Below are 24,655 nucleotides of genomic sequence, written 5' to 3'. Positions count from 1 at the left end.
AATATCCTAATGTAAAACCTGTTTAATTAAAATAGTATAGATACAAAATTCCCAGAGGTTAAACATGGAAGACAAATTTGCCCCCACGCTTGAGCGAAGGCCTAGCCACGAGCAGCGAGACATTGACTTTAAGAACAAAAATGAGAATGTATAAATTAGTGGACAGTCTGTTTATGGCAAATATAGCAGGCTTTACACAATTTACACTCATCCCAAACACATTGAGTACATATTGAGCAAACGAGGGGAGTAGTCGAAAGGCCTACAAGCCACCAATGCAAGCCAACCACCTGGTGTTCTAGAGCTCGTAATTGCAGCGACATAAGTGATACAGTTTTACAATGACAAAGTTTACAAAAAGACACATTGTGTCTAACAGTGCAGTTCACTTCCAGAAAGTATACCACGAGCTGTTAAGTGCATTTTAAAGCCAGGGCGAAGAATCTAGCCCATTTTAATTCAAATAAACAGTGTGTTCAACGACTCGCCGCTTGGGCATCAGAGTTGTTGAACACATTTCTTATTTTGCCCTGCATACACAAGCAACGCTGCAACTTTCATAGACCCTTGCCCTTCAGTGGTTCTGGGTCTAAAACGACACTTCAGCGAGTAAACCCGTGGTTTAAAAAAAAACTGAAAGTGAGCGCTTGCTCACTGAATGCACACAATCCCTGCTTTGCATAGGCATTTAATTGTTAAAGGCTACAGTTGCATTGTACTTCATTTAAAGGGCGGACAAAATCACATACGCACAAAAGTCTCACCTGAAAGCGTGTCAATGGCCCTCATCGCTACCTTCTCGTCGGGGCAATCCACAAACGCGTAGCCACTTTTTACGAGGAAGGGAGCACTGAAAGGTATCTTCCACTGCTCAAAGATACTTTCCAAGTCCAGCGCGCTCGCCTGCTCGCTCACGTTCCCGATGTACAGCTTATTCATTTTGTTGTATACGAAAATGAGCGACCGTGTTGCAGAGAGGCAGCCCTTTATCGCGTCGCTCGGATGGGCAGTGTTTGTAGAGAGCACCGCACTGTCGCTCAGCGGAGGGTCTGGGAGTGTTCTCCCAATCACTCAAAGCTACTGAGATATTTGATGGACGAGATCGCCGCCGTGGTTGCGCGCACTCGCGTTTTCTTTTGATTCGAGCGAGCTGAATAATTTATTCCGTCACCTCTGCGAGGCAAGGGCTGGGAGGAAATAGAGAAAGTTTCTTTACTCTTTGGCGATGCGACTAAATTGTCACACACGTTAGTGTAGGCGCCGCCTCTTAATAACATCGAGAGAACGGGAAATCAAAAAAACCCAAGTTCTTCTGCCTTTTTCAATGAGCCACGTGTTCAAACTACAAATCAGTCCTGCACGTGAGGTGTCCCGGTTGCTCAATTAAGTGTCGGATTGGGGGAAAATGGCACAGGGATGACTGGGGTGGGGACAGATAGAGAGGGAGTGATGGAGAGAAAGAGAGAGAGGGATGGGGTAAAACCTCTCTACGTGCATTTGCAGAGATCCCGTGCACCGCAAAGCTAGCCGTTATGGCTATACCGTTCAATGATATTACGTTCGGTGGACTTTTCTCTGCTAATGCCGTTCCGCGCTCTTATTGGTTGTTGCTGGAGTTGTAAAGAGGCGTAGCACGCACGCTCGCTCACAGCGCTTTAAGTCAGCACTGTGGCTTTATCTGCACTTATGGTGGGCTACCATATAGAGGACGAGGGGGAGGGGCTGCCATTCATACAGCATCCACATCGTTGGACTTTTCAATCTATACACTAAAGGACCTACGTGGAGTAGAAGAATGGCAAACATCTGAGACCACAAGCGCAACTAACGTGTGTAACTGTGCATTTATAAACAGCCACATATGTGGTGCATTTGTGTCACGCTGCAAGTCTACAGTAGGCTATTTGACATGTGTGACCTAGTGTAACGTGACCCAACCTGATTGAACAAAGCGAATTGTACACTTCCGGTGCCTAAAGAAAGGGGAGGGCCATGCAGAACATTGAAAAGTCGTAATGGTGAGTGGTAAAGGCGGGCCTCCTTCTGGCACAGCGGGGAGGAGATCCTAGGCCTCTGAGTTGGTTCATGCAATATGGCCACTTTAGACTTGTTCCCCGAAAATTATTGAACTGTTCCACAGAAGACTGGAGTTGCGTAATTTTTGCATGTGCGGCCTGCAATTCGCTCGACCTTCCACGTAAAGCGGAGACATTTACACTGGGCCCACGCCCTATGCGCCTCGCTCTCTCTCCCCTTGCTTTCTGCCACACACACACACACATGCACATAAATCGTGTTGGACTTCTTTTCATGTATACATGTCTAAATTCACAAACAAATGTAAATATATACAATTTATATAGATAAGTTATCAAGTGCAGAAAAAAATCACAGTTGAGTCTACGATAGCCCACGTTAGACAGATTTTTCCAATTTTATTCGGAAATGAATTTGCTAAATGTGAGTACTTGAAGCAAGAAAAGTCTTTCTACAAGGCTGGTAGTGGCATAACATGGTTACTGATTTTTTTTAGTCTGCGATCATTTTTGTTACCTGGCGTTTAAATTAGCTATGTGAAAAACATATCCAATACATCTTTGATTTAAACAGACGCCATGCGAAGCATTGAAATGGTTGTGAAATAAAATTCATTTGAATTAAAGATGCTATTTTTATGCATTTTACTTTGACAGTAGCCTATTAACAATTAGGCCTATATGCACGCATGTTGTGAAATCTGATGTGAAAATATTAGCCTGATGGAGGCCATTTTCGAATGAGTTTCCCTTTTGGTGTAGGACTACTAATAAAAATTCAGAACGGATAATAAATGTTTATTTGAATTTTTTTGTCATCTTTCCAACTGTGTACATTTACGATAATTTGGTTTGTATTTCTCGACAATTTATCCCACATTTTATCTAGTAAATGGCCATTAACCTTTCTTAAGAAACACAGACATACACTGAATTACAGTAAGCTTTACTGTATACATTAGCTTTTTTATAACACAAATAAAATATCCACGTGCACAATTTAAATCCTGGTACGAAGAGCCCTCAAATCTCAGTTTTCTCATAATAAAATATAACTAGCTTCTTTCATTTCCACAGGTGTTCACTTTAAATGGCACCCACAAGTGTAATGAGTAAAAAAAGAAAAAGAAAAGGAAAAAAAGCTGACTTCAAGTCAGACAGCATGGGCCTGGGTGCCAGTAGTATAGCTCCAGCTCACACAACTGAAATACTACAGTAGAATGGCACGCACATGCTGCGCTCCTATTGGACAAGCAGGAGACCAATGAGAGCGCAGCTTCTTCTGCTTTACTACTCTGGCTGTCTGCTGCGTCGACTGTTCATTCATTGGTTTTCATCCACTGCTCTTCGTTACAAATCCAGGCGCGAAACAATTACTATGGGTTAGACTTCCTTCAGCCAGTCTGAAATAAGAAACCGGAACACATTCTACATACATTTCGCGTTGTTTCAGATTCAAACCGTAAAATACATGCACAGAAAAAGTGGAGGAGGACTTCGTTTTCATGAGGTATTTCGAGGCATTTCGCATGAATGTGTTGTATAGGAAATTTTCTAATACTGCAAACTTGTGGTTATTTGTTTACAATTGTCGCGGAATGTCTTACTTTATACAATGCCTTAGGTACCCAGTCCTTTTGTCTAGCACACATGCGGGGATTCTCCTCCCCTCATTCGTTGGTCAGATCAGAAGCTCATTTTCATACCATTGCCCTCCTTTTGCACCGTTCATTTCATATGGTAAACTTTTTATACAGACTGTGATAATGTAAACGTACATAACAACCAACAAACATTTACATCTGTGCAGAATAGTTATGAGGTTGCTTTGAATACAAGTTACCGAAAGGAATGCGACCCGTTGCTCCCTCCCGTCAGGGGAGACGCTTTCTATAGGAAAACAATGTGTAAGTTGTATGGAGTGAGGTGTATATCGGTTTTGACGAAAGATTCCAAAGGAATTTCTTACCAAGCACCGTGATAATTCACTATTTTCAGTCGAATAAGTGAATCGAACGAAAACATAAATTCTTGTAAACTTATCCTATAGATTATATACTAACAAGCGGCTAAAAGCATTTGTTTTCTTCGCCTTCGTTGAAGAACAATGGATTTAAGCACAGTGTCAGTTATATACGGACCGTTTAAGGATTTATTAGTAAATTTTCAACTTGTGTCCGTCGCTGAGCGAATGTATGGAACAGTATGTCCAGTATCGCCATGTTTTATACGAATTAATTGCTTTCAGAAACTTTAATGCAAGTTTCGTCTAACTTATAGCAATTTTCTCTAAACGTACTAAACAAGCAAGTAATTCATTGAAAACGATTATTTCTCTGTTATTTTGTTTTAGCGATATAATTGTTTGACAGCTTAGTCGATGCTTATGTTCTAGACTGTATGAACCCCTGTGCATTTTTTTAAGAAAATGGCGGTTCTGATTCACATCTTCCCAACTGTTTTTTTTTTCTAACGTGCTTCCTGTGTTCATGTCAAATAACTCATACGGTTAATATTTACCAAGTCAAATAGATATAACATGCTTCCTTATGTTCGTATAATTTATTCCTAAATAAAGATGTATTTTGACATTAGTTAAAATTGTAGGTTTTCTAACGTTCATCTAGTTATTCCTTCACTTTGTCTTGTTTCGTTATTTGAAAAAAAAAATCATCGACTTTGAAGCGTAAATTGTAATCTGATGTGGCTAAACATTTTATTATTATTGTTATTATGGATGCCTTGTAAATGATTAAAGTTGCACTGTACGTGTATTCTTTAATATCTTATTTTGAATTCATGGAATATTGTGACAAAGATTATCCATTAATAAGCAAATAAAATAAAAAGAGAAAAGAAATAAATCAAATTCTACCATAGATAACTTATTTGTATACCATGGCTTAATTAAATTGTTTTGCTGCCTTCAGATGTTTAACTTCAAATGTTTATTTTCATTTTACTGAGCTGAGAAAAAAAGACTAAAAAGGCATAAACTTTAATGCTTTTAATTCATTTTAGGGACAAAACAAGTTACATAACCCGTGTGTGGAGGTGGGCCTGACCTTTGACTGTGGGCCCTCAAAAATCAAGATTCTACGAAGTTGGTCAGGAGCTCATTTTAAGCAAACAAAAAAGATGATTGAGAACCATAAGAGATTTTATAAAAATGGTTTATATATGTTTGATTAGAGGGTTTCTTTGACTGCAGTGTTTAAAATATAACAGACCTGTAAAGCAAGTATTTTGCTCATCTTACCGGAACAAGGCTAGATAAACATTTGTTGTCACACACTTAAATAAAAGTGTACAATTCTTGCAGAGTTCCTAAAGGCTAAAAATTCCATGATTTTTGTAAAGCACAGGAATAAGAATAAAATACATTTAAAGGAAATTTAAATTATATTTTTAATGTTCAATTTAAATGTTAAAGTTTACATTCATTTAAAAAAAAAAGATATTGTACATTTTCTGTTTCAATGGGTACAGTTGCTATTGATGACTCTTTTATGTCGAACTTTGTTCATTTACACACCGATTGGATATATGTTTTTTTTTGAAGAAAGCCCAAATTCAAGGACATTGTGCTAAGTAAAGAATTTTTTATGTGTCCAATTGTCTTTTTAATTTATTACATTTAATTACTGGCATTTAATGTAGGAAGGAAAATGTGTCATGTAACAAAAATATAGCAAAATATTGTTTACAAGTTGTGAGGCTTTAACATTATGTGCAAACTGAGTAGTGTGAGAGCACTTTTTAATCATTTATTTATATTACACTCAATAAAGTGTGTTCCTTTAGCAACAAACTAAGTATAGGATTTCTGTTGCCTATTTAAAATATAGAAATATTTAGTCTCGAGTCACTCATTTCTTAAAAGATAAAATAATTGCAGTAAATGCACAATATGAAGATGTTCTTCTTTCTTTTCAAAGCTACAGTGACATGTTTAAACCAAAGCAAATGTAAGATATATTAACATAGAAAACATACAGTTGAAGTCAGAATTATTGGCCCCCTGTACCCATGCCTAGTCCCAACACAAATTGGGTGATTTAACTTAACAGATTGAAGTGAACTAAACTGAAAACAATGAAGTTGTCCCAAATACATCTCAAGAATTGTGGTGTTTCAGCTCATTTTATAGAAGTACAGTTGAAATCAAAATTATTAAATCCCCTGAATTATTAGCCCCCCTGTTTTTCCCCAATTTTTGATTATCAAAGAAGATTTTTTCAACACATTTCAAAACGTGATAGTTTTAATAACTCTATTCTAATAATTGATTTATTTAATCTTTGCCATGATGACAGTAAATAATATTTTACTAGAAATTTTTGCAAGACACTTCTAAATACAACTTAAAGTGACATTTAAAGGCATAACTAAGTTATTTAGAATAACTAGGCAGGTCAGGGTAATTAGGCAAGTTATTATATAATGATGGTTTGTTCGGTAGACTATTGAAAAAAATATAACTTAAAGGGGCTTATAAGTTTAACCTAAAATGGCTTTTGAAAAATTAAAAACTGCTTTTATTCTAGATGAAATAAAACAAATAAGCTTTCTTTAGAAGAAAAAATATTATCAGACATACTGTGAAAATTGTCATGCTCTGTTAAAAATCATTTGAGAAATATTTAAAAAAAGAAGAAAAAAAATAAAAGGCGCGCTATTAATTGTGACTTCATCTGTATACTAATTAAGTTTCCTGTAATTCATGGTTCACTGGTATTTTCTGTTTATTTATGCTTTTAAATTGGGGTCCTGATCTGCCCTTGAAATTTTTGATATTGAAAATGTAACTACAGTTTAAAAAAGATGACTTCTATTGAAATATTATTAGTTTGAAACAATATAAATACATCACATCACCTACAGTAGGCAAGGGCCGGTATAAGATTCTGACAGTATGATAACCTTGGATAAAAATGTCACGGTTTAACGGTATTATGATCACTGCTCTAAAATATACTCTTTTCAAATGTCTGGGTAAAAAACAAAAACCTTTTTCTCTTTGAAAACAATAAATTTTATTTTGAGAAATGTTTATAATATTTTAGAACAGTAAACATGTCAGGCTAAATAATTCAAATAAACCATTGACTTCTGCCATATTCTTTAGTTTCAAAAACACAGATTTCTTTACCATTTAAAATGGCATCTTTGTATATCTTTCCTGCTGGAGATACTGTTGTCCTAAAAACAAAAAAAGGTTAAAAAAAATCTTACATAAACTGTAGCAAAATTTTGTCAGTTTTAAAAACTTGCGATATACCTTGAAAATGGTTATTGTCCCATGCATCACCAGCAAAGACACTATATTATTTCAAACTATTAAACATGTAAAAAACAAAACTTTCCAAAATCAATGGGTGTTGGAGCCTTTTCAAATGCGGGACAAAATGCTAAATGAATCACACAATGCGGGAAATTGTTAATTTACAGATTTGTTTTACAGTAAACTCACCACATCATGCTTTAAGAATTGGTCGCATGCGATCACATTATCTACAAAGAAAAATATGTGATGATGTGACCAAGAATCTTTAACATTCTCTTTGTACAAAAAAAAAAAAAAGAATGATTCATTGACTTACAGACGGTTGCAGTTAGCGACATGTAACCTATAAGCCTGCCAAAGCCCGTTTTATGGTCTCTCTAGACTGGCTGTAGTATTTATATGTATATTTAATCAAATTTAAAATCAATTTTTAGGAGTGTTGGCCTCATGTCATTTCCTGGCCGCATCAGGGAGTAGAATCTGAACAATGGATTGTTCTCAGAACTTCCTCTTTCTCTTTCACTCCACTGAGCTGAAATGCCTATAGGTGAAAACAATATGGCCGATGGTCTAAAATGGCAAAAGACTCCATGCTTGTCTAATGAAAAACCTTGTGTGCTCGTTCTTGTTGTGCGGATGCTTTCAAACACAACAAAAGCTTTTTTGTAGGATCCTGCAAAAGTTTTTAATGCACAGTTTAATAGCTGAATTGCCACTTTATGATTCTCAGTATCAGCCGTTCACTCACTCAAGCATATGTATAAATGGATCAAATACCCAAACAGTACAGGTGTAATGCAGCTTTCATTTTCTATTTGGTACACTGTAATAAATGCAGCGCTCCACACAATTCATTCATGTTGTCCTAACAAATCAATTAAGTTAATTTATTAAAGACTCAGACTCAACTTTATTATATCGATTAGTGAAATTAAAATTGCAGCAAGCTGCCGTATCACAGGTGAAGCTCCATCTACACATTAACAAAATATTACCACACAACATACAATAAATCCTTTTGTAGATGCAAACTTAAGTGGATTGAATGTAAAACATTTAAGTTGTCCCCAAACTCAATCTTAAGGATTTTGTAATTTCAGCTTAAATTATAATTAGAATTGTTACTCTTTTTCTAAAAGCAAAGAATAATGACTCTCATGCAGAAATGTAACACAATTTTCAAAACACAGGTTCTAAAATTTGATTTATTTTTACAATAGTTCATTCATATACAAAAATATCTTGTCAGGCATTTAGATCAATACTAATTTAATGACATTAAATAACATACACCCAGTAATTAATTTTTAATTTAATTTAAAAACCATTTTAAGGTCAAAATGATTAGCCCCTTAAGCTTTATTTTGTTTCAATAGTCTACAGAACAAACCATCGCTATACAATAACTTGCCTCATTACCCTAACCTGCCTAGTTAACCTAATTAAGCTAGTTAAGCCTTTAAATGTCACTTTGAGCTGTATAGAAGTGTCTTGAAAAATATCTAGTAAAATGTTATTTACTGTCATCATGACAAAGATAAAATTAATCAGTTATTAGAAATGAGTTATTAAAACTGTTGTGCTACGAAATGTGTTGAGTAAACCTTCTCTCTGTTAACAGAAATTGAGGAAAAAAATGAACAGGGGCTAATAATTCTGGGGATTTAATAATTCTGACTTTAACTGTACTTCTATAAAATGAGCTGAAACACCACAATTCTTGAGATTTATTTGAGACAACTTCATAGTTTTCTGTTCAGTCCACTTCAATCTGTGAAGTTGAATTACCCAATTTGTGTTGGGACTAGGCATGGGCCAGTATAAGATTCTGACGGTATTATAGCCTTTGATTAAAAACACCACGGTTGTACAGTATTGTGATCACTGCGCTAATATTCTTTTTTAAATGTGTGGGTAAAAAAACAAACTTTCTCCCCCTCTTTGAGCACAATATATTTTATTTTAAGATTTAAAATATTTCGGAACAGTAAACATGTCAGGCTAAGTAATCAATGTTATAATGAAATCAATATAATTCAATTATAAAAAAAAAAACAATTCAATAGTTTGTCTAAATGAATCATTGACTTCTGCTGCCTTCATTAGTTTCAAAAGCACAGATTCTTTGCATATCTTTTCTGCTGGAACTACCGTTGTCCTAAAAACTAAAATGTAGAAAAAATCATACATATACCCCACACTGTAAAAAATCCTGGTTGCTTTCAATTTTTAAGCTGACTTAAAATGAATCTTATGAATCCCTTGAGTTTATATTAAGTCAAAACTGAAGTTAAACACCTTGTATACCTTATAAAATTAAGTTAGAACATGATTATTGTAGTTTAATGGGTTACAATGACCTAAATGCCATATGCAGTTAGGATTAATTGATCATTTTACAGCGTAGGAACAGTATAACAGAAAATCTTGGCTTATCTTTCCATGCCTAGTTGAGACAACATGAATGAATTGTGTGGAGCCCTGATTTTTTTTACAGTGTATAAATATTTATTGCAATGCAGTCCGAAAATACTAATTACTTGTAATTAAAAAAATCTTTAATCAATTTTCTTTTATTCGCCATTGCTCCTATTCCTACATGGTACAAAAATAAAAATAATACAAGTTAGTATGATTAGAAAATAAGTCATTTTTATCATTTCATGAATTTAGGTTTTGCTGCATGATTTTCAAACCTGATTTCTTTTCACCTGTTTGTCATCGTTCATCTTATTTGTTTTATTTTTATTAAAAACAAGACATTTCTATTCAATATTCCATATGTACAAAATGATATTGTAAATATAAATTAGACAACCTAACATTGTGTGATTATGTTTGAAATAAAAAAATATGACTCAAGTAGTAATCGATACTACATAAAACAACTATATGAATGGATTAAAAAAATGTGCCAAGGGTGCCTTATAGGAATGCAAGGGGATAAACAACACCTATTGATATATATACCATTTGGAATGGATCAAAAATATTTCATTGCAATCACATGCAATCCAATGATCATAATTCCATGTTAAAACAGCTGTCATACCGTTATCTATCAACATTTAAAAAATGTTTATCTCCCCAAAAGCTATGAAAATTGACAAGTGGGACCATTGTTATTGTTTACATCACTCAAAATGGTCTATATTCATTAGTAATGATGTATCCTCAGTTTTACACAAAATGTAAGAAACGTGTACTTATTTTATGAGGATTTTATGATAAAATTGTCAGCTTTGTATTGTAAGCATGTTTTTTTTTTTCTATGACTTGTATTTAATCTTTGCAGAATGTGCTAATAAAAAGCGTACTATAAATCAACTTTGTCTTTGCCTTTTTATGACCTTATATTTGTGCTTATTAGTTATGGTGAAAAAAAGCTTAATTTATTTTCTCTGTGTTTACAATTTATAGTTACATGGATTTAAAAAAAATGTAAGTTTCATAATGTAAATACTGATGACATTTCCTACAATAAATATAATTGTCATTTACAGGATTAACATAAATAAAAAAACTAAGATCCAATTTTTTCAGACATTTGCAGGTAAGTTTAAATGTTTTAGCTTCAGCAAGTTTAAGAAATAATTATTTGCTGGGATAATCATTACTTTTAAAAATCCCAACAAATGAAAAAAAATATTTTTATTTTGACCTCCTGTCCTCATAAAAATATATATACAAATAATTATATATATATATATATATATATATATATATATATATATATAACAAAAATGATTTGATTTAAATTTTGGATGAAATGTTTTAAGACCTTTGCAGAATAAAAGCAAATTTTACTAAAAAATTATTTTACTCTTAATAATCCCAAATAAATACACAAACATTTCAAAAGGTCTTTTAATTATTTCAATAGTTGCCTTACGATTACTTCGCAATTCAATTTAACAATTTTAAAGCAGGGTTTCCATAGTCTTAAAATGTTTTAAATCCTAAAATCAAAATGTTTACTTGTTTTTACACAATACTTAAAATATTTTGCTAAGATTTTATAATTAATTTATTAGTGTATTATTAAATGTTTAAATAATATATTTTTTGATAGGGCAAAATAAAAATATTTTTTATCCGGGCCATATGAAAAATTCCTTAGACTTTAGGGCTTGAGTCTAAAGTTTCCTTCCTTTCCTTCATTATGATTTTAAAAATGTCTTAAATTTAACTGTGAAATCTGCAGAAACCTTTAAAAGTTACTCAACATTAATTTCCTAATTAATTGCAAAACTAACATCCTTGTGATTGTTCTGGTTTCTTCATTTCCCTTCTCATCTATACAATTTTAAAATTCAGAGCTCGAATTCTGTACATCATTCACAGCTTTAAAAGAACATTCACAAGACTAAACAGAACATCAAAGAACATGGAAACAAGTCCATTTTATTTTGGAGCTCTTTATTTCTTGAGAAAGAAACTAAGCAAAACATTAATCCTGAAAATAAAGTTGTTTTTTTGTCTGGTCACAGATAAACAGAGGCAATCTCAGCCAGATTTCGCAAAGTACATGATTCTGTCACACAGACATACAGCAACTCACACACGTATTTTCGTAGTACAGCATACATACGCACTAAAAGATGCATATAAAACATAAGCACACTACCAAAAGGAGAACAAAAAAAAAAAACAACAATCACAAATAAAACCCCAAGCTGACAGTATTTATGATCTCCACAAACCTTAAACGTACATGCTAGAGAGTCTACAAATCAAGACATTTATTTAACAAATCAGTAATTAGTACAACAGGCTATATGTACTTCATGTCTTAATAAATGTATCGATTGAGGCGAACAGGCAAGAGAAGGAGGGAGTCATCAGGATCTTCTTAGTACCGTCCTGCAAAACAAACAAACAAATACAAAAAAAAAAGATTCATTAGGTTGAGTCCACAATTAAAGTGCTGACCAGTGAATACTGTGATTTCATGAGCAATACAAGCTAGAAACTAAAGCTTATCAAGCCAGGCCTGCATTTGGGTATATGTGGAAAATTCAGATTGCTCAAGGCTTTTAAATCCACTCACGTGGGCTGTATGAGCGAGATCTGGAGCGAGACCTGTAGCGGCTGTAATAGGGGGACGGAGAGCGCCTCCTGCTGGAAAACAAAACAACAGAATAAGAATCCACAAACACAGTCGTATTTAAAAGACAAAAACAATCGTCCCAGCGTATTTCCAGTTACATACGTATAGCTTCCAAGAATCCAAAAAGAGCCACAATGAATAATGTGGATTGAATTGCCTCTTGTTAGTTATTAAATAGTTTGATAAAAAGGAAATGTGGCCAACAACATGACCATGTTGAAATAGACAATAATGCTTTTTCAGACAGTGATTAACATCTGTAGTTTCACAGATCTAAAAGAAAATAATCTAAAAAACAATAAGTGGAGATTTTCCCCGAATACAAGTCTTTCTGAACTGTCTGAAATGCTTTACCCATAAACAAAAAACTTGGGTAGGATTGTAACAGATTTGCATAACTCCAGTCTCCAGCCTAGTTTTCATTGCTGCCCCAAGAACGTCTGCTTTGCCCCGCAACCAAACACTGTAGTTTTCACTAAGGCCTCAGAATTTGGTTTTATTGCTGACATGCGGAGAAGAATCTGTGTGGTTTGGTGGGACATGGAGAAATTGAGTCATTCATATATTTTTCATTAAGAGAGTTCACCTAAAATAAATAAATATTCAGTCATTATTTGCTCTCTCTTTTCTTGTTCAAAACCTGTTCGAGTTTGCGTCTGTTGAACGTAAAATAAGATATTTAGAAGAATGTTGGAAATCGATAGCCACTGACTTGCATAGTATTTCCATTATGTTTGTCATATATATAGCCAGTGGTGGAAAGAGTACTGAAAAATCAAAAAAAAAATCAAGTTAAAGTACCATTACTTGCCAAAAAATGTAGTTTAAGTAAAAGTAACTGTTGTAAATATTACTCAAAGTATGAGTAAAAAGTAGCCCTTTTAAAAGTACTCATGAGTAGTGAGTATTACGCTGTGAAAAGCTGATGCATTTACATGTAATTTGTGGATGTGTGTATACGTAACATTCTGTAGTTCATCTAGTTATAGCCCAGCAGGTACACAACATAAGATGCTATTATTAGGTTAGATTTAGGTTGTGATGTCAAGTGAACAAAATCCAACGTTGAGCCAACATCTTAAACCAACGTCATATTGATGTTGAATACTGACATTTATTCCTCAGGTATGGCAACCAAAATCCAACCTGTGATAGACATTGTAGTAACTTCAACACAACGTCAAGCTGTAACACCATTAGACGTTGAAATTTGGTTGGTTTTAGGTTCGACATTGGCCTGACGTTAAGTTTTGACGTCAAGATGATTTTAATATTCAAACAAAATGCAATGTCCTCATGACATAAGGGTACAATGTCAATTTGACGTCATGTTGACGTCTTGTGCTTGCTGGCTGTCATCATACAGCAAACATCTGTCATCTTCTCTTCAGTGACATCCATCTAAACAGCCTCTGGGTCAATGCATGTAAAGATTTTGGACCTCTTCTTGGACACTTTTAGTGCTTCCAAACAGTTTTCTGCATTTATAAAGCACCCATGTCTTGAGGTAGTTCATTATGATGCGATTTACCTTCTATGTGCAATCTGAATGGACAGGAATCACAGGACTGAACTTTCTAATCCCCTTAGACAAGAAAAAATAGTGACTGCAGGTTGAAGGAAAGTAGTGGAGTAAAAGATACAGCACTAAAAATGTACTCAAGGGGGAGTAAAGATACACTTTAAAACTACTCACTAAATTACAATTCCTGAGAAAAAATACTTACAGTAATTTGAGTATTTGTAATTAGTTACTTTACACCACTGTATATAGCCTTAGGTGTTCAAAAGACCGAAAATCATAAAGCTTTGAAACCGCATGAGTAAATTGAAACTAAATATTTGTGTGTTAACTATGCCTTTAATAATATTATTATGCTTATAGTGCCACATACAACAGTGGCATACATTTTACACTATTTCAACCTATGTTTCCCTTTTCCATGTGAACACAGATTCTGTAATTGTGTGTTTATTGGTCAAGTAGAATCGATAAAAGCAGTTAAATGCTCTACTGGGTTTGATTTCCTGACCGGGTCTCTTCTATGTGGCTTATTTAGTTTCCAAGTTGATAGCACTCTCTGGCCTCAACAATCTCGATTTTATTTCTGAGAACCATGCAGCCTAGAATAAACGTTAGAAGAAAATTATAGCAATAGTTCACCAAAAAAAAAAATTAAATTAAGACATTAAATACTCATCTTTATGTTGTTCCAAACCTGTTAGACCTTTGTTCTTATTTGGAACAAATATTAAGAGTTTTTGGAAGAAATTCGAGCTCTTTGATTCTCCATAGACAGCAAGAGTCACAAAAGAGAAATCATTATTATTTGTGTATTCTCTTTTTATATATATATTTTTTATTTTCATTGCTTCATAACATTAATTTTTAACCCACCTAGGACACATGGTGATGTTTTTGGTACAGTTCTGAACCCGTGCTGTCTGTGGAAAATCAGAGAGCACTTGCATCCCACCCTAAATATATCAATGTGTTCCAAAGATAAAGATCAAGGATTTTGAAGACATGAAGGTGAAAAATGATAGAATTGAAATTGAGTGAACTAACCCTGTGAAGTGTTTTTGGCCTTGGATGAAAGTGAAGCTACACTTTGAACTTAAAATTGGCAAAATATGAGCTTTTTATTCACAGTACAATACACCATTTCAGTTACCTGTATCTGTAGTCATACTCGTCATATCCACGATCATAGCCGCGATCATAGCCACGATCATAATACGAGTCTCGTCTCCGGCCACCGCTGCTGCTGCCGCCGCCTCCACCACCACCTCCATTACTGAAACGGTCACATTTAAACTGTCATTAAAATATCAACCTTATTAGTAGCCTTCTTCTTTTGAGCTTTTTAGAACACTCACTGTGTTGGTCGACCCATGTAAATGCCTGGTGTGGGTGTGTGTGGACGTTTAGTGATGGAATAATCCACCCTGATGCGTCTTCCATCTAGTTCCATGCCATTAGCCCGCTCCATTGCCTAAGGTGAGAGGAAAATGTATTTTTACAAAAGAAAATGTCATAACACGAGTGCCCAGTGACAATCTGAAAACAGTATCAAGATAAGTGGGTTTTGAAAGATAAATGGTTTAAAAATAAAGATTTATTTTTGATATCGGTATGACTATATTCTGTGGAACATAAACTAAGATATTTTGAGAAAGATCATAGTTTTTTAGTTCACACAAAGCATGCCAATTGAGACCGAATAGGTTTTAAACATTAAAAGGGATTGTTCACCAAAAAAGTACAAATTACTTGCATTCATGTGGTTCCAAACCTTTTACTTTTTTTCCTCTGTTGAACACAAAAGAAGGCACTTTGAAGAAAGCTGAAAGCCTGTAACCAGTGATTTTCATAGTAGGACAAACAAATACTATAGAACTCAATGGTTACAAGTTTCCAGCTTTCTTTAAAATGACTTCTTTTTGTTTAACAGAAAAGTTTAAAATAGGTTAAGGGTACGGAAGTGACAGCATTTAAGGTTTTGGGAGAACTATCCCTTAAATCACAATTTCAGGAGGTGGGGATGAGGAGGAATGTCTTATTTTAAGTTCTGCTGAACAATAATTCCTTTTTTGTTTATTTAAAATTAATATTGGCCAGTAGGGGTGTAACGGATCACGGTTGATCCATGATCCGTACAGATCAATATGCCCACAGTCTGTAACACATGTGACCCGCAGACTTTTTACTAGTAGATTAGTCCTAAATTTGCAACAATCGCCTCTCATGCCATTTAAATCACATGCATGAAAGCATTTAGGCTTTCCTGTGAAATGTAGCGATGACGGACGAAGTTGCGGTAGGTTATTCAGGATGTGGTTGGTTTCATCAAAGGTGTTTTTTTGTCACTACTTTTTGGCCTGCATAAATGTTCAGTGTAAGCTGCATGATTAATCATTAAAAATAAAAAATTGTGATTAACAACTACGCAACAAATGATAAGTGATGGTGATTTGCATACGTTTATCAATCCTTTGAATCGCTGCATTAAAGTCTGAAAACGCAAAAATCAAGAAAGAGATTAATTCTATAGTTTTATTAATTAGTTATGAAGTTACAAACAGTTAAATAACACGGAAGCAGGGGGATAACCGTTTATAGTTAATAAATTAACACTGATGTCTGTGTAAAGATTAAAAATCACCATCATGTGCATTTCACGATGTTTAAAAATTAAAGTTGTAGGCAGCAATTACAAAATTTAACCAACAGGTGGCCACAACCAGCCATAAAAAAATGACACTGAATAATTCTTAAAAAAAATGACACATCTAGTAATTAAACAAAGTTTTATGAGAATATAACTGAATCATTTATTAAAAATGAGACTAAAAATACATTTTGGTTGTACAAACATTAGATTTATACATTTAGCGTCATCAGCAACAGTAGTAGTAACTGAATTTTTCACAGTAATGAATATTTTGCAAGGTTTTTTTATTCATTTGACTCTTTATTTTGTTGTTAATAAAATTACAGGTTCTATTTGTTAAAACCAAAAAGTTACTTGCAGTAATGTTTTTGTTACAATTAGAGAGCGAATTACATTTGTCTCCTACCCTTTTTGGCTGATCCAACAAATGGTCTAATCCGTTACTGAAAAAAACGTAATGTGATCCGAACTGTGAGATTTGTGATTCATTACAGCACTATTGGCCTGTGAACCAATTTGTTCAATTTATCAAAAATAATAAAGTCAAAAGAATCAAATATTACATTACCAACTGCAGGTAAGCTTATTAAATATTATTAATCCAGCCAACTATTGAATTTCTTAAAAACACAAAAAACTTGATATTTCTAAATTTTGTATAGGTACCCTCCACTAGCCAGAATGTTCTGGATTATAAGGTACTCCAAAGCTTTTCTAAGTGACTCACTAAAATGCTTTGAGCATGAACTTGTGTTGGTGGGTCATATCTAGTTGAGGGAACTTACCTCTTTGGCATCATCGATGTGTTCAAAGTATACAAAGGCAAATCCGCGAGAGCGTCCTGTTCTCTGATCATAGACAACATTGACACCGGCTAAAGAGCCGTAACGTGAGAAAACTTCTCTCAGGTCTCGCTCTGTCGTGTACAGACTGAGACCAAACACACCAAGACATGTATTGGGGTCCGGATTGGCCTGTAAGACAGACAAAGACATGAGCACAAAACACAAGTGTCACACTGATTCTGCAACAAAAAAGCTGTGTTTGATGTCAAAGTGTGCTGGTAACAATGCAACATGACCTTTGACCTTTTCAATTTATCTTGATACCAATATTACCATTGATATAAATATTTATTTAGTACATAGATTACATACGAGATTCACATTTATGAAAAAAGTAGACCAAATATTCAATTATTTAATGCACTGACATTTAATAAATAATGGAAGCTATAGAAAGCGGTTTAATGTTAATATGTAATAACCAGTCATGGTTTATTTATACTCCCCTAAATCAGAGATGTAACTTTTTTTTAAAGAAATATTTTATTGCTTTCTCTACTGGGGTGGTAAGGGATTTTGACGCAAGAACAAACATAATAGCATTCAGTCCACTAATACACAACTTAAAGCATCCCAGTATGAATATGGTCATAGCATGGGCCACCTAAAGAGCTTTCACAGTCACTGCAGGAAGAGATTCTTAAAAGCAAAGAACACTAAAAGGACCTCTTAACCCCTTTATAAGGCAACATGAAGACCTGTTTGGTCTATTGGTTATTGTTAAAAGATAAAGAAAGCTCCACATACCCTGGCATCACCCTGATTGTGCGAATCTTTTTTGGAGTCATGGCTGTATGAGCTCTGTTGATGTAATAAAAAGGAAGGTAAGAGGTTATTAAAGACAGTCAAGGTCATCTGTGAGCAGCTGGGAAGCCATTGACATGCAATTTGTACAATGCACAAACAAACACATTCACAACTTTAAAACACATCACTTTAAAAAGACAGATAACATGTCGTTCAACTGAAGCTAATTGTGTTGCATTTTACGAGTACGCATTATTAATTGCAGAAACGCATTTAAAACAAACAGAAATGAAAAAAAAAATACCTCTTGAATTAGTGATTTCAATAGATCACCCAAAAATGAACATTTTGCCAATATTCACTCACACTCATGTTGATACGAAATATGCAGGTGGTTCTTAATCTTTCTAATTAGCCCATTTAATTACTGACTAAATGATTACTGAATTATCACTTAATGCCACGGCAGTGGCAAATAGTTTTGTTAATAAACTTAATATAATAACACTTATGCTTAAATTGAGATTCACAAAATGTTGTAACTGTTAATATGTAAAGCAAATAGTGCTGTAAAAAACTATTTCGTTTAAGTGTTTTCAAACCAAATGTTATTGCACTTTGCTTACATTCCAGTATTCTTAAAATAAAATTGTGCAAATACTTTTAAATTGCGCATTTTATTTTGTACATAATGTGGTTAAATAGCAGGGGAAAAAATCATGTACTTAATTGAAATTTATAGTTTTATTTGTTTCCCGGCACTAGTTAATTTGAATAACTCCCATGTCAAACCCTCCTTGGAGGCACCCGATTAGTATGACCTTTGGTTGAGAACCACATTTGTATGTGGTTATGAATTTTATTATTTGGAATAAAATGCAACTTTCATCCAAAAATAAGTTAAAATGGCATTTGGGTTTGCAACAACCAATATTGGTGAATAAGAAAATGGTCTTCTTATTTGTGAGCAAACATTACTTTCATATGTTAAAGTAGCTTTAACACTTATGACTCCTATGATCTTTGACCCTGTCCCATGATACTCACCCGACTGCCAGCGTGTTTGCGGCGGTTAGAATTGGGCGATGCACTTCGGCTCCTTCTGCGTCGGGATTCAGGGCTGTAGGAGCGAGAACGAGATTTTTTCCGGTGGGAGTGGGACCGAGACCTGCTGTAGCGCCGATTGGAATGCCGACGAGAGCGGGACCTAAGAATAACCAAAAAAAATGGTGTCAGACACGTCAAAACAACCATAAAATACAACATATGGATTTAAGACATTTTGCTAATGTATGATTTATGGTCGCTCAATATATAATTTAAGCATTTGTCATTAGGTATGGATTTTGAGCATTTGACCACAAGAAACTGTAACTTTTGTTGCTTTAAGTAACAGTAACTGTATTTATACAATGAATAATAAACAGCATTCTTTTAAATTTTGATTGTTCAAATTCAAGTCGCTTTGAATTAGTGTTCACACGTTTGCTTTTGAATTTGGCAACCACAAGCACTCTAAGTTGCTATAAATAGTGCTGTGGGATGAACTTTCATTTCACTTTCAAATTCCTATAAGGCAAACCTTTTGCATTTTGGTTTTAAAGGTTCACGAAACCAGAGTACTTTTTTGAGATTTTAACAGATTTGTATGTGTTGAGCGTCAGTTAAGAAAATATTAGCACCTGTTAGCTTTAATTGTGGGAAAAACTGGATAATTTTGAGCTTTTGTAAGCGAATTTCAGCTCCCGGGTTTAAAAAGATTTTTGGGGCGGGATCATAATCTGCAATGTAGCGCAAAACTGCAAGTGCAAAGATGACGCAACGGTTTCACATTATTATTCATAGCTAAGTTTTCTTATCCTATGAGTAGGCCCACACGGAATCTGCGCGCGCAGAATTCCGCAGATTTTTAGCCCATTACTAATTCTGTTTATTTACTTGAGTAAATTTGAAAATCTGAATTTATTCAGTAATTTATTACTTTTTATTTAATATATTAAGGTTTTAGTTATGATACTCCGCTGGATACTCCCAAAGTAATTCCGCAGATTTTTACCAAAAATTCTCCACAGAAATAGCAAAAAATGTCAGCAGATTCCGTCTGGCCTTACCTATGAGAAGAGCCTGCTTCTTAATTATTCATGACTGCACATGCTTTCCGAAGACAAGGAAGACCTGCCAGTGCCAAGCTGTGAGACACGTTGATGACTGGGTGAGTCCGCATCCACTGACCCACGGAACACAGTATTTTAGCGGTTCATGAAGGGTCATGTGTGTTTGTTTCCATGTTCCATATGGTTTGTTGCATGTTTTTCCCCACGATGCTGTCAGGGCCGATACAGCAAAGCTGTTTATGTGCAGCAAGCATTTTTGTCGGGAGAGCAGTTTGAGAATTGGAGAATGGTGGACGTTTTCTTTTATGAGGAGTTTGTTCACATTTAGACACAAATCCATGCTGCTGTGTTTGCCTAAATCCTCTAGATTACCAACAGGACTACTGGTTAAAATAGACAGGGCAAGAGACCTGCTGCACCAAGTCTGTATTCAGGTATTAATTTTACCTGCTTTTATCCTCTTTGAACTAATACTGTTGTCCATCAGCACCATCTCCTGGACTGATCATTTAAAGAAATGCGATCTAATAGGATGGTAAACCGCTGCTGCGAGAAATTTTCCCCTAGTTGTCAGACGGCATCTTCTGCAGTTTAAATGAAGTCTCATCATCGCTAAAGTCAACATTTTCTCTTTATTTCAAATATATATAACCAGCCCAAACAAATTTAATTCACCAAAATGTTTGACACACACACGTAGCCTGTACTGTGCCACTGACACACTGATTTAATAACTGTGACAAAGTGAAAATATAGGCTAGTGTCATTTCGAAATGACAGAAAACGGCTCGCGATTAGAATGAACAGCAAATCAGCCAGCAGAGTATCAATAACAGACTTTTATTGGTCATTAGTAAATTGCACGACTTTCATACCTGTTAAGTTTCATGCCAGTACTCTGGTTTGCGCTCTCTCTCTCTCTCTGTGTGTGTGCGTGTGTGTGTGTTAAAGAGCCGCCGAGCTAACGGCTGACAGGCCGGGAACGCGCGCACACACACACACTGTATTTCTGTTGGCAGACACGTGAACTAGGAAAACCTTTTTCTCATATTTCTGACGCGCTTGAACCACATGTGACAGATTATAACGGCTTTAACAGACACATTTTTAAGTTGTGTGTCACAAAAACATGTTATTCATTAAAAACGTTATTGAAACCCATTTTCGGAGCGCAAATTACCAGTTGTACACGCTGTAAACGGAAGTTTATAGCATTCTACCGGAAGACGCTGGTCGCTATGGCGCCCTCCATGCAGCAGCCATGAAAAAGGTCTATACAAACACGATTATCTTTATAATAATATAAATTTTGGTTGTGTGTATATGAAAATACGAATAACAAATGTAGCAGGGCATTAAATTACTGTTTATTTCTTTGCATTTTAACTTTGTAAACTAGAAAATCATGTGTCTCCTCATGGTTTGTGTCTCATTTTATGAGCTAACTGACAACAGTTGTTTGCTCCCCTCCTTCTCCCCTGCTGGCCACGCCCATTCCTGCCCTTTGCTCGTAAAGCTCCACGCCAATTATGATGCATCTTTGGTCAAATTCTGAAGTAGACCTGAATCGAAAGTGGGGGGGGGGTATCATGGCCCTTTAAAGATGATCTGCCTGTGATGTCAAGTTCGCGGTGTTATAAATTAAATATAGTACTTGTGTGTGAATTTGAATGCACTTAATTTCATAACTAACATTCACTCTTCTTGTTTATTTTTTAGATAACTACAAAAAACTGTATTAATGAAATTCGATTCAAAAAAGAGGATTTTTAAATAAAAATATAGCCATGGTTGTGTTCAAAAAGAGGTCTGACTCACTCCTTCTCTTCCGGCGTATGACATCCTACTATAAACTTATTGAATCAATGAACAAATTACACAAAACTAATTCTTTAAATTACGGTAATAAAGGCTATTCAAAAGTAAAAAAAATAAATAAATAAATCACATTCACAAAAGAGAGCTAAGATATGTTTTGAGGCACAGTCTCTCATGCTGCTTTTTTATTGCATGAATTATTTAAGTAAAACATTTTGTTTAGGTGGTTTAATATTTAACTAGTCATGAAATCAAATTAAAAATCTAGCTATTTTGTTTATTGACACTTTAGAGCGCTTGTTGCCATAAAAATATTTTTAAAAAAAGAACAACTGCAGATTTGGGGGATGCCTTTCGTGACTATCCGCTACTCCAGATAATTTAGATCTTTCATTAGGCTCAGTATTCAAGTATCACACATTTATATTAACAAGATATTTAGACCATTTTATGATTTTTTTTAAACGTTGTTTGTAGTTTCAATTGTTTTGTTTTCTTGTTTTTCTTGATGTTTTAACATGCGGTTTATACAACTGCAATGTGATTTTCTAAATTATCTAAACTAGACAATTAAAATATGCTGTTAAAAAGTGTAGGCCGTTAACAATTTTATTTTAACTGCAGATGCTTTAAACTGCTGGTTTTGTCTGACCAGAGGACAAATGCACATTGTAAAGCTGCAATTGACGTAGTAGCATTGTATAAAGCGTGATATAATACAGCATGTTTAATCCTTGTGCTATTTTAAGTGAATCTAATAGTAGATAAACCCATGAGCAGCATTTTGGTATATAGTGTTTCTAAATGCAGCCCACCCCCTAATTTAATAATAGTTTAACTATTAACTACATCCAAAAAGAGCTTTGGGTAATTTTATTATATCAATATAGAGCAGAAACCAGAATACCAAAATGTTTAGTTTATTTCCCAATATAGAGCAGAGAAGTTTGAACTGACCTGGACTTGGAGCGTGATCTTGATCTTGAATCAGAACGCTTGGATGCTCTGGAAGGGCTGGGAGAACCAGACCTGCTCTCCATCTTGGGTTGGGCAGGACTCCCCCGATCCGATTTGGACGCCGAGCGAGATTCCTAACATCACAGCAATACATTACGACATGTACAAGACAAACATTAACATAGCTTTGCTAACTTACACACTCACACCACATTCACAATAGCAGTAATCCAAACATTCACTTTACTACAGCTGCGGAGGAAAGTGTTAGAATTACTTAAATTATATTATGGAATAAAAAAAAAAAAGTTAACAGCAATACTGATACATTTACAAAGGCTAGCAAGTCATCACGTGTCCTTGTGATGCTTGTTCATTAGCCGAATCACCATAGTAAAGCTACAAACATGCAAATGATAATTAAGAAGAGATTAGAAACACTTGGAACACAAATTTAGCATTTACTTAGCCTACGGACTCATTCATTCTTCTGTTTTCAGTATACGCTATTCCTTTCTTTCAGGCATTTTATTCTTCGGTCTTCATTTGTTCAGTTTTCATTTTTCCTCTCCTTTTCATTTCTTCACCCCAATCTGAAACCTCTTTTCTTTTTTCTGCTTTAGACACATAACGCAAGCGTGCTTCTATCTGACCGATCTTCCGTTCTTTTTTCCCCTTCCCACTTAACCGTCTGCTCTGTAAACATTTTCTCTGTAAAAGCCTTCTTTTATCTTGAATATTCTTCCACATTCTTGGCCTTAACTCTTCAAATCCTTCACGACCAATAACCTTAATGAAAAAAGAACATTCAGAGCAATTAAGATCAAGGGAAACTTGGGGGGAAATGAATTGAACTCTTCAAATTTCACTACTCCTTGTGAAATAAAGATGTTTGTTTGGTTATGGTATGGTATGAGAGAAAGAGGAAAGATGAGAAATGCTGGAAACAGAAACCAAAAGTAATCTGGCTGCTATTGTGTGAATGGGAGATGTAACGTTATTACTTAAGTGCTTGTATCTCTGTTTCAGAGTGTATTGCTGTAGGACAAGCAAGTAAAACAACACAACGTTATATAAATACATGATGGTGAAAAACAAATATCTCGATATATGCTATTCAACATAGCAACGTAATAACATTACACAACAATAACATTGTAAAGGACTTATACGATTTAAAGTGACTAAATGGTAAATCTTTTGCTTACTATCGGCCAACAATAATATATTAGCTAATCTTTCGGTTTAGGTAGGTTGTAAATAAACAAAAGAAATGGACAGCTAAGTTAACGTTAGCTGTTCACAAACCGAGCATTACCGTAAAGAGAAAGAAAGAATATCTAAAAAAAACTGCAGAAAGGTTTGCGAAATTAAATCCTTACCCTCCTCTGGAATTGTTGCTCTTCAGTATCACTCATTGTTTTAAAAATATTATTGACTGGTAAAAAAAAAAGCGTGGATATGAAGACGCTCTTCGACGAAGACTTCCGCTCCTAATGTAACTGCAGAAAATGGCCGACCATCTGAAACGCGCGGTGTACTGTGGGAGGCGAATCAAACTGCGTC

General features: G+C 34.7%; 3 protein-coding genes across 11 annotated transcripts in view; 1 reads left to right on the top strand and 2 right to left on the bottom strand.

The window, feature by feature from the left end:
• Nucleotides 1-1,243, bottom strand: part of igf2bp3 (insulin-like growth factor 2 mRNA binding protein 3) — a 44,205-nt gene extending 42,962 nt beyond the window's left edge. For 3 of the 4 annotated variants that reach the window (XR_012394466.1, XR_012394465.1, XM_009294198.4), the window contains exon 1: nucleotides 765-1,243. Coding sequence is in view for 2 of the 4 variants with exons in the window: in XM_009294198.4 (XP_009292473.1) it covers nucleotides 765-939 (175 nt within the window). In the remaining 2 variants the exon portion in view is untranslated. 4 annotated transcript variants of the gene reach the window in all.
• The window catches only part of pals2b (protein associated with LIN7 2, MAGUK p55 family member b), a 349,623-nt gene that overhangs the window by 206,836 nt on the left and 118,132 nt on the right, over nucleotides 1-24,655 (top strand). The gene's annotated exons all lie outside the window — the stretch shown is intronic.
• Nucleotides 11,726-24,603, bottom strand: tra2a (transformer 2 alpha homolog). Of its 6 annotated transcripts, none has more exons than XM_005170010.5 (10): nucleotides 24,472-24,603; nucleotides 23,555-23,878; nucleotides 23,090-23,223; nucleotides 19,248-19,407; nucleotides 18,201-18,254; nucleotides 17,394-17,582; nucleotides 15,314-15,429; nucleotides 15,109-15,231; nucleotides 12,374-12,444; nucleotides 11,726-12,186 (listed from the first exon to the last, which is right to left on the bottom strand). In XM_005170010.5, exons 3-10 carry the CDS (start codon nucleotides 23,170-23,172, stop codon nucleotides 12,176-12,178), a joined length of 807 nt encoding a protein of 268 aa, XP_005170067.1. In that variant the 5' UTR covers nucleotides 23,173-23,223; nucleotides 23,555-23,878; nucleotides 24,472-24,603; the 3' UTR covers nucleotides 11,726-12,175.

The sequence above is a fragment of the Danio rerio genome, chromosome 19, assembly GCF_049306965.1.
Source record: "Danio rerio strain Tuebingen ecotype United States chromosome 19, GRCz12tu, whole genome shotgun sequence".
Classification (NCBI taxonomy): Eukaryota; Metazoa; Chordata; class Actinopteri; order Cypriniformes; family Danionidae; genus Danio; species Danio rerio.
Note: the sequence above shows the minus strand (reverse complement) of the source record. Positions and strands in the feature narration are given on the sequence as shown.